The sequence below is a fragment of the Asterias amurensis genome, chromosome 18, assembly GCF_032118995.1.
Source record: "Asterias amurensis chromosome 18, ASM3211899v1".
Lineage (NCBI taxonomy): Eukaryota > Metazoa > Echinodermata > Asteroidea > Forcipulatida > Asteriidae > Asterias > Asterias amurensis.
The window spans coordinates 13,305,005-13,319,622 of record NC_092665.1 but is presented as its reverse complement, the minus strand read 5'-3'; the positions used below and the strand labels follow the sequence as shown (position 1 = coordinate 13,319,622).

Here is a 14,618-nt window from a genome sequence, read left to right as displayed (position 1 = left end):
ATAATAGATTTGTATGTGTATTATGGTAGCTTTCAATGTGGTACCATGTGGTTATTGTAAACAGTCAACCCTCCTACTGTCTGACTTACTTTCAATATTATCCACTGCGGTTTGGAATAACAGATTTGTATGTGTAATGTGGTACCAAGGGGTGAATGTACACAGTCAACCCTCCTACTGTCTGACCATTCAATATTATTCAACTGTGGTTTGGAGTAATAGATTTATATATGTATTATGGTAGCTTTCAATGTGGTACCATCTGGTGATTGTACACAGTCAACCCTCCTACTGTCTGACCATTCAATATTATCCAACTGTGGTTTGGAATAATAAATTTATATGTGTATTAAGGTAGCTTTCAATTTGGTAGCATCTGGTGAATTCATTCCGCACGCGTTGTCACAAAACTACCCTTTTACCAGTTTGTTTGTTTGTTTCAAATTAATTTTTGTGTGTGTTCTTGGAGTTTATTTATTGAGTTCACCCATTACAAAGTTACTCTTCCTTTAGATGAGTGTGACACCATGGATACCGTTACATTTTGTAATGGTTTTCCTTTTTTCCACCATCTGTTTCATCACTAGGTGTGCCAGAGCTCAGGACGCCATCACCAAACCCTCTTATCCTCCCATCTGGTGGACGCGGAGACTTTCAACCACATCTGCAGCCGGATATTAGCATAAGTAAGTCTTACATATTCATGAGCTGATAGTGTTTTAAGGAATTACGTCATGCATATTCAAGAGCTGGCAGCTCTCTCTGAGGGTTGTGCGTTTGTTTCTTGTGCAATAATTTTATTTGTAACTTTTGAAATGTTTGATACTTGTGGTGCTTTTTAAACTTGTGCTTTGCTGTTTTTCTTTTTGAGAGTAATAAAGTTTCTTCCTACAGTGTATGTCTAATGATGTAGCAAGGATTATAATTTTTTTATTTTATTATAATACTTAATTCATATGAGCTGATTCTATTCCTTTGTTTGTAGATTGGTTTCTAGCTTTCAGATTAGAATTGTTTGAAGCTATCACAATTTAACTGAAAAAAAAAAAAAAAAAAACATAATTCACTCAGCTGACGATCACCTTATACATATTCATGATTGTCAAAGTTGCCACGACATTTTACTTTAAAATCACTGAAAATAAAATCCTCTTGAATTTTTTGTTCTAGAAAACAACATTTTTTTGTGCATGAAGCCAAAGGAAAGCAACTTATATTAGGAGTAAAAAATATTTTTGTTCGGCTTGTGTTGATTGCTTTTCCTCGTTACTAGAGAAGTTGGCAAACAACTTCCCACCTGCCCCACCTCAGGAAACACTTTGTCAGCTTCCATTACTCCACCGCACTCATTTGATCCGTCTCTTTTTTTAAAGTCTTGCTCCATTACATTATCTTTGTTGAGTTTAAGCCAAGGAGCACTGCCTCCTGCTTGATACATAGTTGCAGACTATTTTGGGGATGAGGTCTAAGCCGTGCATAAGCCAGATATAGCCTTGTTGTGACCTTTCTAGCTGTTAGGGGTAGCTCCACAATGCTACAACACTGTAAAGTTGTGGTAAATTTGTGCGTATTGACCATAGAAATAGAGCGTATGTTATTCAGTGAAGTGCGCATTTTAGGCGACGCGGCATTTACACGTAAACCTAATGACCACCGACATGGTGAGCATGGCATCAGTCGCGGTGTGTGACACACACGCATCACGTCCGCCATACCTCAAAAAGGCTTATTGGGCGAAGCTCCTAAAGGTCGTTTTCCAATAACCTTTTATGTTTTGATGATGTTATTCCTGTGATTTGGGTGTTTCGGGTTAATCTTTGATATGACAAGCTTACCGAATTGGTCCTGCTGGCTGGGCCCAATTTCATAAAGACTGTATAAGCACAACAATTTGCTAAGCACAGAAAAACATTGCTTACTAAAAACATTTTACCCGCCAAAATCACATTAAATTGACATTGTTATGACTAGTACCCCACTCAATTTTTGCTTAGCAAATAATTTTGCAAAGCAGTTATTTCTGCTAAACAGCTTTATGAAACTGGGCCCTAGTCACTAAATAAGTGAAGGGCAAATCCTATCCGCTATGGCGACCTAAGTGTATGTATTGATTGCCTGGGCCCAATTTCATAGAGCTGCTAAGCATGAAAATTTGCTTAGCATGACATTTCTTCCTTGATAAAAACAGGATTACCAACATAACTTCCCTTTTGTTGCATTTCCTAGTTACTGGTATTCAGCTGTTGTATGCTTATCTTGAAAACGTAGAAATTTGGTTGGGAAATCCTGTTTTAATCTAGGCAAACATTTCATGCTAAGCAAATTTTTATGCTTAATTTTTGCTCCATCCAGGATGTCTACCAGGTGCCTTTGGTACGCAGTGTGAGTTCAGCTGTAGCGATTGTTCTAATGGAGCTATGTGTAACCAAGAGCAGGATGGATGCGACTGCCCACCGGGCTGGACTGGCTTGGTCTGTAACGAGAGTAAGTATCTCTAGTTGGTAATATCACACTGCTCTAGAATGGCAAGGGTCTTGGGTTCGAATCCCACCCCAGTAATATGCCTGTGATTTTTTTTTCTCACAAAACTCGGGTAAGTACTGAGTATACAGTGCTTAACACACATCGGTGTATATGGGTATAAAACCAAAATGAAAATCTCATACATGTTTAAATTTGCATCCAGTTTAAAAGGCACTGGGCACCTTTGATGATTGTCAAAGACAGGTATTCTCACTTGGTGTATCCCAACATGCATAAAAACAAATCTGTGAAGGAATTAACTAAAGTACAGTAAACTTGCGGGTACAACCGAGTAGTAATTATCTTTTGTGGGAGTAATGGCTCTGAAAAGAGCTGAGAAAATTTGGACTCAATTGGTCATTGAACACTTGCGAGAGAATAATGAAAGAAAAAATACCCTTGCTGCACAAATGTATGTGTATTCAATTGCCTAAAAAAAGGGCTTCAGGCCTGAAGTCTTTTACTATAAGAGTGAGAAATTACCTTCTTTCTCAAAAACTATGTTACTTCAGAGGGAGCCATGTTTCACAATGTTGTACACTATCAACAGCTCTCGATTGCTCGTAACCAAGTAAGTGTTCATGTCAAAAATTATTTTGAGTATTTACAAATAGTGTCCAATGCCTTTAATGCCTGCAGTATGCGTACATCTAGACCATCCCATTGTAGTTGATAATGTGGTTCTACTTATTTCAAGGACCAAATACCATAGCTGTAGTTTTGATTGTTGCCTGTTTTATTTGTCTTGATTCTGAGTTGTATTATATCCATTCCTGTTCCAGCGTGCCCTCTCAATACCTATGGTCAGGGATGTAATCAAGTTTGCCCCTGTGTGAATGGCGGTAAATGCGACCCCGTTAACGGAGGATGTACCTGCCCTGCCGGTGTCCATGGAGAGTACTGTAGCGATGGTAAGAACATCACTTTTGACCTTGCGTCAATTTACATTGCACTCATAGAGTTATATCTAAGAACTAGAGGGCGTACTGGTGGTGCTTCTTGCACAAACATGAAAGAACCTTAAGGAGACACGCGCGCGCCATTCTGTACGTGTGTTAAATATGAAACACACGTTGGAGTTTGTGTTTATTGAACGCTAGGCGATGCTGTTTTGTCAACTTAGAAAATGGCCGCCTGCGCGCATGCCGGGTCGCGTATTTAGGCCAGTGCGCCCCCTTGTTCTTGTATGTAACTCTATGATGGCACTTCATCATGGTTCTGGAGATTGACAGTAAAATCTGACATACATGTGTCTATATAAACTGACAAATCATCATTATTGTTTCTAGTTTTCCCTCCATGGGAAAGGTCTAAAAAGCGTACATTGTGCCACTTTCTATTCAAGCTGAACAAAATTAAAAAGAAACTAATGAATGGAAACTTTTATTTTATTTAAGTGTTTTTCAATTTGTGTTCAATCTCCCCAGATTGTTGTTAACAAACCTTTTAAAATGCCTGTATTTTTTTTAATTTTATGTATTTACTTAATGATTTATTTGTATTATTAATAAGTACTTGCAGTTTGTTTTTCTGTTTTCAAAGCTTATGAATTTTCTTGAAAAATATATTTGTTTTTCATTGTTTAAGTATTTTGTTTCAATCTTGCCCGACATTTTGATTATATTGTAAACATTTGTATGAATCCTTCCTTGTTTCTTGTTTTTCTAGCTGATAAATGAAGTTGAAAAGGTTACTTTTTTTTCTCATTTTTTTTCTTCAATCTTGCCCATTTTTTTGAAAATTTTGTGAATTTTGTTTCTGAATCTATCCTACAGGTTGTCCAGTTGGAATGTACGGCAATGAATGTGACCGTTACTGCAACTGCCCAAGCAGTGTTCCCTGCGACAGACGTTTCGGATTGTGCTTATGCCCAGGCTCATTTGGATCACAGTGCAATCACAGTAAGTTATTTCCTACTTAGCCTTAGGGCTGTGTTATGGTAGTGCGTAAAAGTTGCAAGAGAATAATGAAGGGAAAAATATCCTTGTTGCACAAGTTTGTGTGCTTTCAGATGTAAGGGCTCCAGAAAGTCTTTAATATTTGAAGGATAAATTACTTCTTTCTCAAAAAACTACATTACTTCAGAGGGAGCCGTTTCTCACAATGTTTTGTACTATACCAACAGCTCTCTATTGCTCGTTAACAGGTAAGTTTTTATGCCAACAATTATTTTGAGTAATTACCAATAGTGTCCGGTGCCTTTAAGTTCACGTCATCTGAAGTGACTAGATTCATAGCCCCAACTCACAGACAGTTGATTTAATTTTTTGCATTTTTTCTTTTCTTGTAGAATGTCCGGAGTTCTTCTTTGGGACAGGATGTACAGAGCGATGCGACTGCAGTATACATTACTCATCGGGATGCGATGCGCTAACTGGGACTTGTGCCTGTAAGGCGGGTTATGAGGGAGTACGATGTGAGAATGGTAAGTGAGATCAGGTGATGCATGGAACCAGTCTAAGGTGATGTAGTGATTTGCCTTCAATCCCTTCTCTCAAACTTTTATGATAATGGGAAACTTTTGAGACGCTGGCGGCAGCAGACAAAGTGGTACTTTTTTGGGGCTCTGAGCATGCCCGCACATGCTCAGTATTGCACATTTAGGTCTGAGCATGCGCACTTCTGGCGAGAACTGTAAAAAAGACCGTCCAAAAGTCTCCCACTGCAAATATTTACTAGATTTAATAATTACATCGGGGATAAAGAGTAATACTTTTGGTTTTAACCTTGCAGCGATCTATGGCAAAAACTGTGAATATCTGTGTAGCATTTGAAAATGTTTTGTTTTGTCAACTTTTTGTCACCATCCGAATAGTCATGAGGATGACAAGTGACAAAGTGTCAATATTTGTGTAGTTTCGCATTAAAACTGTAGTGACCTCTTGTGACACATTGTTCTTCAAAAGGTACCCCGAAGTATTGCCCTCCCCACTCCGTCACAATTAACGTGAAGTCAGTTGTCACTTTCAATAAACCCAACTGGCTTTGAAAATAAATAAAAACCAGTTTGTCACCAGGTTTGTCATTGCTCCTCCTCCAACTCATTATCGTCATGATGTAATTTGTCACTTATTGCAGAGTGCCCGTCAGGCCTGTGGGGCGAGCAGTGCCGTCACGTCTGTCAATGTCCCGATGTGTCATCCTGCAGTAAGATCACAGGTGACTGTACCCGTGAATGTCCTGCAGGTTACTACGGAGAGGCTTGCGAACAACGTAAGTCAAAAAAATTACAATTCTGATTCTTGTTTATGTATTTGATTGATTCAGGCTTTAAAAATATGCAAATAAGAAAGATAATGAAATGCAAAAGGAAGTTTTGGGATTGCCAAAAAGCAAAAACAAAATCATTATAAACAAGAGCACTCTTTTTAGATCCTTTGTTAATTGTTTATAAACTAAAGCATGATCGAGACCTTCTGGGTCCAATTTCATAAAGCCTTGTAAGCACTAAAACTTGCTTAGCACAACAAACTTTTGCTTAGCAGAAAAAAGTTTACCAGCCAGAATACCATTGCTGCCCCCGACACCCCAGACATTTCTTGCTTTGCCAAGAAGTTTGCTAAGCAGTATTGTCAACTCCAACAGCTGTATGAAATTGGGCCCCGGCCTTTGTTTCAGAAACACAAAGTTTTTGTTTCAAATTAAGAATAAGCAGGTGTTTTTTCTGGTAGAGTTTAAGATCATTCTCAGATGACTCAGTTTACAAAATTGGTAGTCATCTTGTTTGAAGGTCCTGGGGGTTTTCAATGCCAGTCAAGTGGTATTTCCTCATAGCTCTCATCTTGAGTCAAATGAAAGCCGGGATTCCATCTCAATGCCCAATTTTTATAGCTGTGCTTACCACCGAATTCTGTGCTTAAGATCATCATTCTCCGCTTGCACGGCAAGCGCCAAATTTCTGTGTCGGCATAGAATGTCTAGTAATATGGAGTGTGCACGCGCGCACAAGCCAAAATTCCATGCTTACCCGTGAAATACGCTTGATTTAAAATCACAAACTTCTTCAAGTGCCAATTCTTTGCTTACAGACAGCAGAGCCATGAAATTGGGCCCAGATTTTTTGTCTTTTTATCTCTGTCTTTGAGACATTTGTGCCTTAACTTTCTAGCATTTGTGAAACTTTAATGACCGATTAAAAATATAGGAAGTTCCTAACTTGTTAGTAGTTAATTTGGGGATAATTTCTGTTTTTACCTGGCGATTATAAAACAATCAATTTTCTTGTCACCAGTTTGGCAGGGAGATTTTTCATTTTTGTTTTTGTTTTTTGTTTTTCTGGCGATTTGTTCTTAATTGATCTATGATAAGTTAAATTGAGATATATTTTAAAAAGTTGTATTATCATATCATGCATGTAAGAATTGTGACCTTATCTTCAGAATGATCCTCATGTTTTTAAAAATACTTTTTTTATTAACCATATAAAATTAACAGTCACAGTTTAAGATTACAATTTTTGAAGAGGTTAAAGATTTGCCTGAACTGAGCTGTCTCTAGTGAGAAGTACAAACTCAAACTGCTGACTCATTTTTAAAGATCGGTCACAAATCTTGTACACAATATTCTGAAGCATGAAACAGAAGTCATCAACCATGGGCCTTTCTCAAACCTTGGTTAGGGCTCTGGCTTAAAGGCAGTGGACACTATTGGTAATTTCTCAAAATAATTATTAGCATGAAACCTTACTTGGTGACGAGTAATGGGGAGAGGTTGATGGTATAAAACATTGTGAGAAACGGCTCCCTCTGAAGTGACGTGGTTTTCGAGAAAGAAGTAATTTTCCACGAATTTGATTTCGTGACCTCCAATTTAGAATTTGAGGTCTCGAAATCAAGCATCTGAAAGCACACAACTTCGTGTGACAAGGGTGTTTTTTTCTTTCATTATTATCTCGCAACTTCGATGACCAAATGAGCTCAAATTTTTACAGGTTTGTTTGTTTATGCATATGTTGAGATACACCAAGTGAGAAGACTAGTCTTTGACAATTACCAATAGTGTCCAGTGTCTTTAAGCTCCAGGCTCTGTCTGCTGATATTCAAACCATCGCTTGCAATACTCGCTGCTCAAAAAATGCAGGTTATAGGCTGAGCTACGTTTCCACTGCGTAACGCAGCCTGAGCCTGAGTCAGAGCCCAAGCCAAGGTTTGAGAAAGGCCCCCTACTATCATCTGTTTATAATTTTGAGTTGATTTCATACTCTCTGCCGCTATTTCATGTATCATTTATTTCTTGATTTCCTTCACACTGCTGCCCGGTAATCCACTCTGTGTATCTGCACACATAGTGTGCGATTACGGGCGTTATGGAGTCAACTGTAAATTTGACTGTCGTTGCGGAGGCAACAACTGCAATAAGATTACAGGTGCATGTTTCTGTTCGGCTGGCTGGACAGGCGTGGATTGTGCCGAGGGTGAGAATGACTATGCTGTGCTTGTTATGCCGAGGCCAACATGGTATTTTGGAATCATCCAAACCCATCCAAACTCTTAACAGTAACACCGTTTGATTTTAAACAAACACTACAATTCCAAGGCAGCAAAATAAAAAAAAAATAAAAAATGTTTCCTTTTTGGGTGTTTGTGGAAAACCCTGTGAACTTTATGGCTGCCTTGCCTCAACTCTACGAATTTTTGTAATTTTGTAACCAACAAAAATATTAATTGATTTAAAGCATCTTTTTATATAAAAAAAATATAAAATCAAAACGGTTTTATGCTTTATACAATTTTTTCCTTTTGGAGTTTTGCTTTGGAAACACATTCACCGATAAAATGACATTATTTCGTTCCTTTAAAAGAAAAAGGCAAAAGGACGATCACTGATAGAAGTGACATCATCAATACCTGAGCTTGATTCCATAATGTCATCTTGGCCGTGCATGCATGTATTTTATGTTATAGCTGTGGATGTCTAACGGTAGCATGTAGCTTATAGCAATACTAAATCTTTCCTCTAACACATTTGATTTATTAACCATGTAGACTTAGCGAGACACGGAGATACATCTCATTTTCTGCGCAAAGAGATAAACTTCTGACTATAAAAGAAAGCAATATCTTACTTGCTGAGACATTTTTTTTTTTTTTTTTTCCAAATTTTTTTTTCACAGGTTTGTAATTTTTTGTATACGATTGGGATTCAACAATTGAAGACACTGTTCTTTGCAAACTACCACAATTTGAATTCTCGGGCATTCAAAAGCACAACGATTTTATGCAGCTAGTTTTTTTTTTCTCTTAACGTCTTGCAACTTTAATGACCAATTGAGCCTAAATTTCTGCAGGTTTATTATTTTATGCATATGCGGGAATACACCAAGTGAGAAATACTGGTCTTTGACAATTATCAACAGTATAAACCGCATTTAATCCTGATTTTACTCATACATGTACACTACAGGGTTTTGATCAAAGTGGTAATGGGAACCCCCACCCCCCCCCCCTCTTTCTCTCTTTTGACAAGGAAACCCTGATGTCAATTATGAAGTTTCAGAAACAGGTGTCGCTGTTGAGTCATTAACACATCAAGTTCAAAGGTCATAGTCAATAGGGAAGGCTAGCCTAGCCTTCTCATTGTCACATACATTCCAATGAATTGAACATTTAAAAGATATGGGACAGTAATCGGCATGTTTTGAAAAGAAGAAAAAAATTATAAGAAGGAAAACATTATAAGTTGAGAATAATTCACTTTATTTGCGATTAATATTTTCTTACCCAAGTTTTTCCACGTTCCCATGATGAAGAAACTATGCATTATTGGCAGAGTAACTTCTGGTTATTGTACTGGACTATTATCCATGTACATGAAATAACGAAACCTGAGAAAATTTGGGCTCCATTGGTTATCAAAAGATGCAAGAGAATAATGGAAGGAAAAACAGCCTTTTCGTTTCATAGAATTGTGTGCTCTCCTCGGATTCAATTTTTTGGGGGTGGACAATTACCTTTATCTCCAAAACTACATAACTTCAAAGTGTAGCGTTTCTAGCAATATTTTATAGAACAAACAGCTCTCCAGTGCTTTTTTCCAAGTACGTTTTATGGTAATTAATTTGTTGAGTAGTTACCAATAGTTTACCCTCCCTTTATTCCACGGAAACTCCAAAAATAAAGAGTCAAAAAAAAAAAAAAAAATCCTGGAATTCGGCCAAAGGTTATTTCACCTCAATAAATGGTTTGGGTACTTTTTGTCTGACACAAAACACAACATCCACAGATTTACATTAAACTTACACAGTTTAAAGATGGTAGAAAGCTTCCCTTAAAATATTACTTGCTTAAGGTGCTGTCTGAGAAATGAGTGAAACAATCTCACGAAAATAATTTTCTTTCTTGGGAGATGAAAATTATTTTAGCATGTGCAACCTATTTACCAGTACTGGTAAACACAATGTACGTGCTAGAATAATTTTGGTGACACTGTTTTACTCATTTCTCATAAACTACAGCACCTCCGCTGGTAACATTTTAAGGTAAGCTTTCTACTATCATCATTGTCTTCAAACCGTGTAAGTTTTATGTAAAACTGCAGTGTTTTGTGTCCTACAAAAAGTATCCATACCCTTTAAAACTTGAATGTCAACTAAATCTAATTAGTGAATGAGGGATATTTAGATTGAAAGCTTCAGATGATTAGGAAGTTCCTGTACGCAGTTCACATGAATAAGCAGTTTTAAAGAAAAAAGACAAGAAAAAAATGTTTCAGGCTGACGGATCAAGTGCAGTGTAGCTATATAAGCTTGCTTCTAGTGCGGGCCTCTAATTTAACCCACGTCATCCACAGAAAATGTCTTGGTGCCCTGTGCTTTTGCTGTGGTGCCCCCGACAAAGTTCCGACACAAATTTAAAAAAAATGCTCGTAGAAGTGCCCCCTTACTAGAGGGAAACTCAACGCTTTTCTTTAAATTATGACAAATCCAGTTTCTACCCTCTAAGAAGTTTTCAAATCAGAAACGATATTCTCCCTTCTTGAATCTGATATCTGATTTTGAAATCAAAAATTGCTATTTATTTAGCCTAAAAAGTATCTCGCATTATTTCCCATGTCATACCAATGCGCCCCTTGTACTCACAACATTTTCACTTTTTTTTTCCTCCAAGGGTTAAATATCATCGCTGAAAATATAACACCTTTAGGTTCAGGACAAATATTACCAATGATGTAAATTTTGAAATTAAGAAACATAAAAATGTTGTTGATTGTTAAATTGCACAGCACTTAGTGAGAACCGAGATATCATTATATTATAACAATAATGGCAAAGAATTCAAATACTTTCAAATCTTTGTAGCTTTGAGAAGTTTTTGAGACTTGTATCTTTTGTGTTGATGTGTCTGTCTTCTGTTTGTAGTTTTCTTTCTAGCCTTCTGACTTAGGTCCAGATTGGATCAAAACTAACTACTCTTACTCCACCCCATTTTATCCCCCTCTTTTCTAATATAGATGTAGTGGTGTACATGTAGGTATCTGTGTCAGTAGTGCATGATAGACGACTAGAATTGTTTAGCATCGGTAGAAGGAATATTAACAATCACATGTTTACAAACAAACCTTTGATTTGTTTACAAACAAGAATTTTTTTTACAGTTAAATGGAGTGGGAAACTTTTGTCCCTTTAATGAAGATCATTGTCATGGTTCTTGTCATGCTCATTGTCATGGCCGTTGTCATTATTATGACCATTGTCATTGTCGTGGCCATTGTCATTATTGTGACTATTGTCATTGTCGTGGCCATTGTCATTATTGTGACTGTTGTCATTGTCGCGGCCATTTTCGTTATTGTGATTGACATGACCATTGTCATTGACATGGCCACTGCCATTGTCATTGTCCACAAGAGGGGGTGACTTTACAACATGATCACCTGACCATCAGATTGATTCGAAGACCGATTTTAAAGACTAAAATTTGAAGACCAATTTTTGACCAATATTTTTCTGTAAACTCATACTGCAAACTTTCTCGAACAGGTGTCATGCCAAGAAAATCTGCCATATTGAAAATCACCCTCTTAAAACTCGCTGCAAAGTCACGCAATAAATGTCCCTTCGGACTCATTTTTTTGCCAAGAATTTTTTTTCTCCACCATAATGCAAGCCAGTTTTACCTTCTTAAACGTAGCGGCAGCTAGTGTAAAGATGAACGACCCTATTTTGTGAGAGCGGTAGTGTTTTCCTGATGAGTACAGTCAGCCTTTCCGATGTAACATCCTTAAACATTCAAAACTGTGATTCATTGTTATCAATCAGAAGACTTTCTCATTCCTAAGGGTGAGAAATTCCAGGCCCGTCTGGAATTCAGAGTGGTTTCTTTTTCTTGTCGTGGGGGGATAAGTCAGGCAAATTTCCCCATGACATTTCAAGCCTGTATGCTACTTTTTTGAAAGGGCAAAGGCACTTAGGCTTTTTCTCCTTGAAAGGACAAGCACCCTGTGAGGAATTTTTAAATTTCTATTTGAGCATTTCAAGGGATCCAAGGCAATGACCAGAGAGCATGAAGGCAATCACCTTCATTGCCTCCATACAGTATCATATCAAGCCTGACATTTTACTCAGCCTTGCTGTTAATGAGATACAGTGTCATGAGTATCCATGAAATCTTCTGCAGTCGAGCGGTACCTCCTGGCGCTGGCCAGGGCAAGGTACTTTATGATCTGCCAAAATCTAGCAAAGTTTCCCAAATGGTTGAATCGGTCTTTGGTTTCAAACAGAAAGCAATCCCATAGGGCAGGAAAGTAAGTTTGACGCCTTTAGTTACTTTGTCATCCCAGCCCTTGGTAGCACAACAACAACATTTCTTGCAGGAAAATCTTGCTTAGCAGAAATAACTTCCATACCAAAGTGATTAACCAATGTTTGCACCCGGTTCCCTGCTAATTTTCACTTTAGCAGAAAAACTTACCATGCACAGTTTAATCAAGTTGCTGGGCCTGACTCCAAAGATCAAGCCCTCCAAACTCTGTGTCGACCCCTGACTCCAATCAGCAATCAACACTTATGTTGGCTTTTTCCTTGTTACTTAACTATATTTTTTCTTTGCTGTGGTATGATAGAATGCCCTGACGGTACCTGGGGGTTGGAGTGTCAGGAGAACTGCACATGTCCGCTATTCAGCCAGCTGTGTGATAAGACCAATGGAGAGTGTCTGTGCCCGCTTGGTTTCTTTGGAGCCGACTGCAACTCAAGTAAGTTTGGGAGGGTTGCGTAAAAACAGAGATAACGTTTTGCTTATTGGCAGTTTCGCTGTCTCAAGCGAAAGGGGAGTTTTTAGAGAGTAGTATACTTCAAAAACAACTGGATCAGAATTGACCCGGATTTGAATCCATGGGGGCCAGACCCATTTCTGGGTCAGTTTGACCCAGAATCTGTGTCAATGTGACCCGGAATCTGAGTCAAAATCCCCGCTTTTAACCAAATTTCTGGTCACAATGACACGGATTCTGGGTCGCATTGACACGGATTCCGGGTCAAACTGACCAAGAAATGGGACCAGAATCCGGGTCAATTTTGACCCAGGAGTTTTTAGAGTGAGGATTATCTCAATTCAGCTTTAGAAAGCAGTTAAAGACAATTTAACTTTGACATAATTCTTTTGGAAGTCAATTTTGTTCATAAAGAGGACACGTCAAAGGGGCACATTGTCTTCAAGTCTCTTAAATTGTCGCTTTCTGATAATGGAAAGAGTGGGATTAATTACTAAGTTTATTTCATTTTTAGAAACTGCTTAGATTATCACTCAGTCCTCCCTCTTTATCCAAAGTGTAACTATATTTCTTCTATTTTTCTTGCACTGTATCAGGATGTCCCAGAGGTCACTATGGTCTGATGTGCAGACACCGATGTCAATGCCAAAATGGAGGGGCTTGTAATGCTGAGACTGGGATGTGCACCTGTTCACCAGGATGGAGGGGTCCAACATGCAGTGATGGTATGGCTTAGGGGCTGCTCTATTCATAAAAAAGGGTGTTTCCATTGTGGAGGTTTAATAAATCATTTTATAATTTTTTTATTTATTTTTTTTTTTTTTTTTGGGGGGGGGGTGTTTTTTTTTTCAATATTGAAAACAAGCGTTTAACAATAATGAGCAATTGTGTTATACTTTATCTGAAGTATGGAAGCTCTTTGAAAGATAAATCATTTAGGATTTTTATTTAAATAATTTTTTTTTTTAATGTTGAAAAAAAAAGTGGTTAATAATAATGACTGATGGTTTAAAAAAGTTCCTCAGAAATTTACCCTGCCCCTTCGAAATTTAGAACATCCCTGAAATAAAAAATCACAACAGAAGAGTCAAAATATTATTTTTTTTTGTATATAGAATGCGGTGCTGGACTTTTTGGTCAGGAGTGCCAATCCCGATGCGAGTGTGAAAACAATGCCGGGTGTGACCCCGTAACTGGTGACTGTATCTGTACGCCTGGCTGGTCTGGCTCCACCTGTGATGACGGTAAGTGACTCCGCCCAAAAGCCAGGCCCTCTTTCATGACTGATAACCTGTAGCCAATCTAAACATCGGGGTTGCTTTGTATGTTTATGATGAAGAGAAATGACGCCACCCGATAGCCAGGTCTCAAATTTGGAGGAAAACTCCACAAGACCACGCCCACTTGTTGCTCAAACTATTTACTGGCTCAGACTACAAGTGCGAAAAAAAATCTTCCTGACTTAGTTTATTTGGTTTAGCACTTTTAGAGTTATATTGGTCTCATTTGTGTTCATGGGAATTAAACTTTCATTAATAATGCTTAATAGTATGATTTTTACTTTTTTGTTTATCAGACTCAAAATCAACATTTGTAACTATTTTTTTTTTTTTTCAAGAACAACTGTACTATTTTCTTGTTTATCTTTTCCTGCAGTGTGTCCAAAGGGCGTCTATGGTGAGAATTGCGACAATGCCTGTGTGTGCATGCACAATGCGAGCTGTGATCATATCAGTGGAGCTTGCATGTGTGCCCCAGGATGGAGGGGCGCTATCTGTGACAAATGTAAGTTTCTCCTTCTTAAACAAGTCTTTTCTTGTTTATTCTAAAAAATATAGTGACACCTTGCATAAATGGAAATGTTGCAGTGACGCTGAGGTCACAAA

The 14,618-nt window shown here is 37.9% G+C and overlaps 1 protein-coding gene across 2 annotated transcripts in view; it reads left to right on the top strand.

Moving 5' to 3' along the window:
• The window catches only part of LOC139950402 (uncharacterized), a 133,762-nt gene that overhangs the window by 100,734 nt on the left and 18,410 nt on the right, over positions 1-14,618 (top strand). Inside the window, exons 13-23 of one of the 2 annotated variants that reach the window (XM_071949047.1) lie at positions 588-686; positions 2,353-2,484; positions 3,306-3,434; positions 4,299-4,424; positions 4,814-4,948; positions 5,602-5,736; positions 7,811-7,936; positions 12,583-12,714; positions 13,329-13,457; positions 13,848-13,976; positions 14,389-14,517. In XM_071949047.1, coding sequence (XP_071805148.1) covers positions 588-686; positions 2,353-2,484; positions 3,306-3,434; positions 4,299-4,424; positions 4,814-4,948; positions 5,602-5,736; positions 7,811-7,936; positions 12,583-12,714; positions 13,329-13,457; positions 13,848-13,976; positions 14,389-14,517 — 1,401 coding nt within the window. The remainder of the gene's footprint in view (positions 1-587; positions 687-2,352; positions 2,485-3,305; positions 3,435-4,298; positions 4,425-4,813; positions 4,949-5,601; positions 5,737-7,810; positions 7,937-12,582; positions 12,715-13,328; positions 13,458-13,847; positions 13,977-14,388; positions 14,518-14,618) is intronic. The other variant, XM_071949049.1, reaches the window with a different exon arrangement.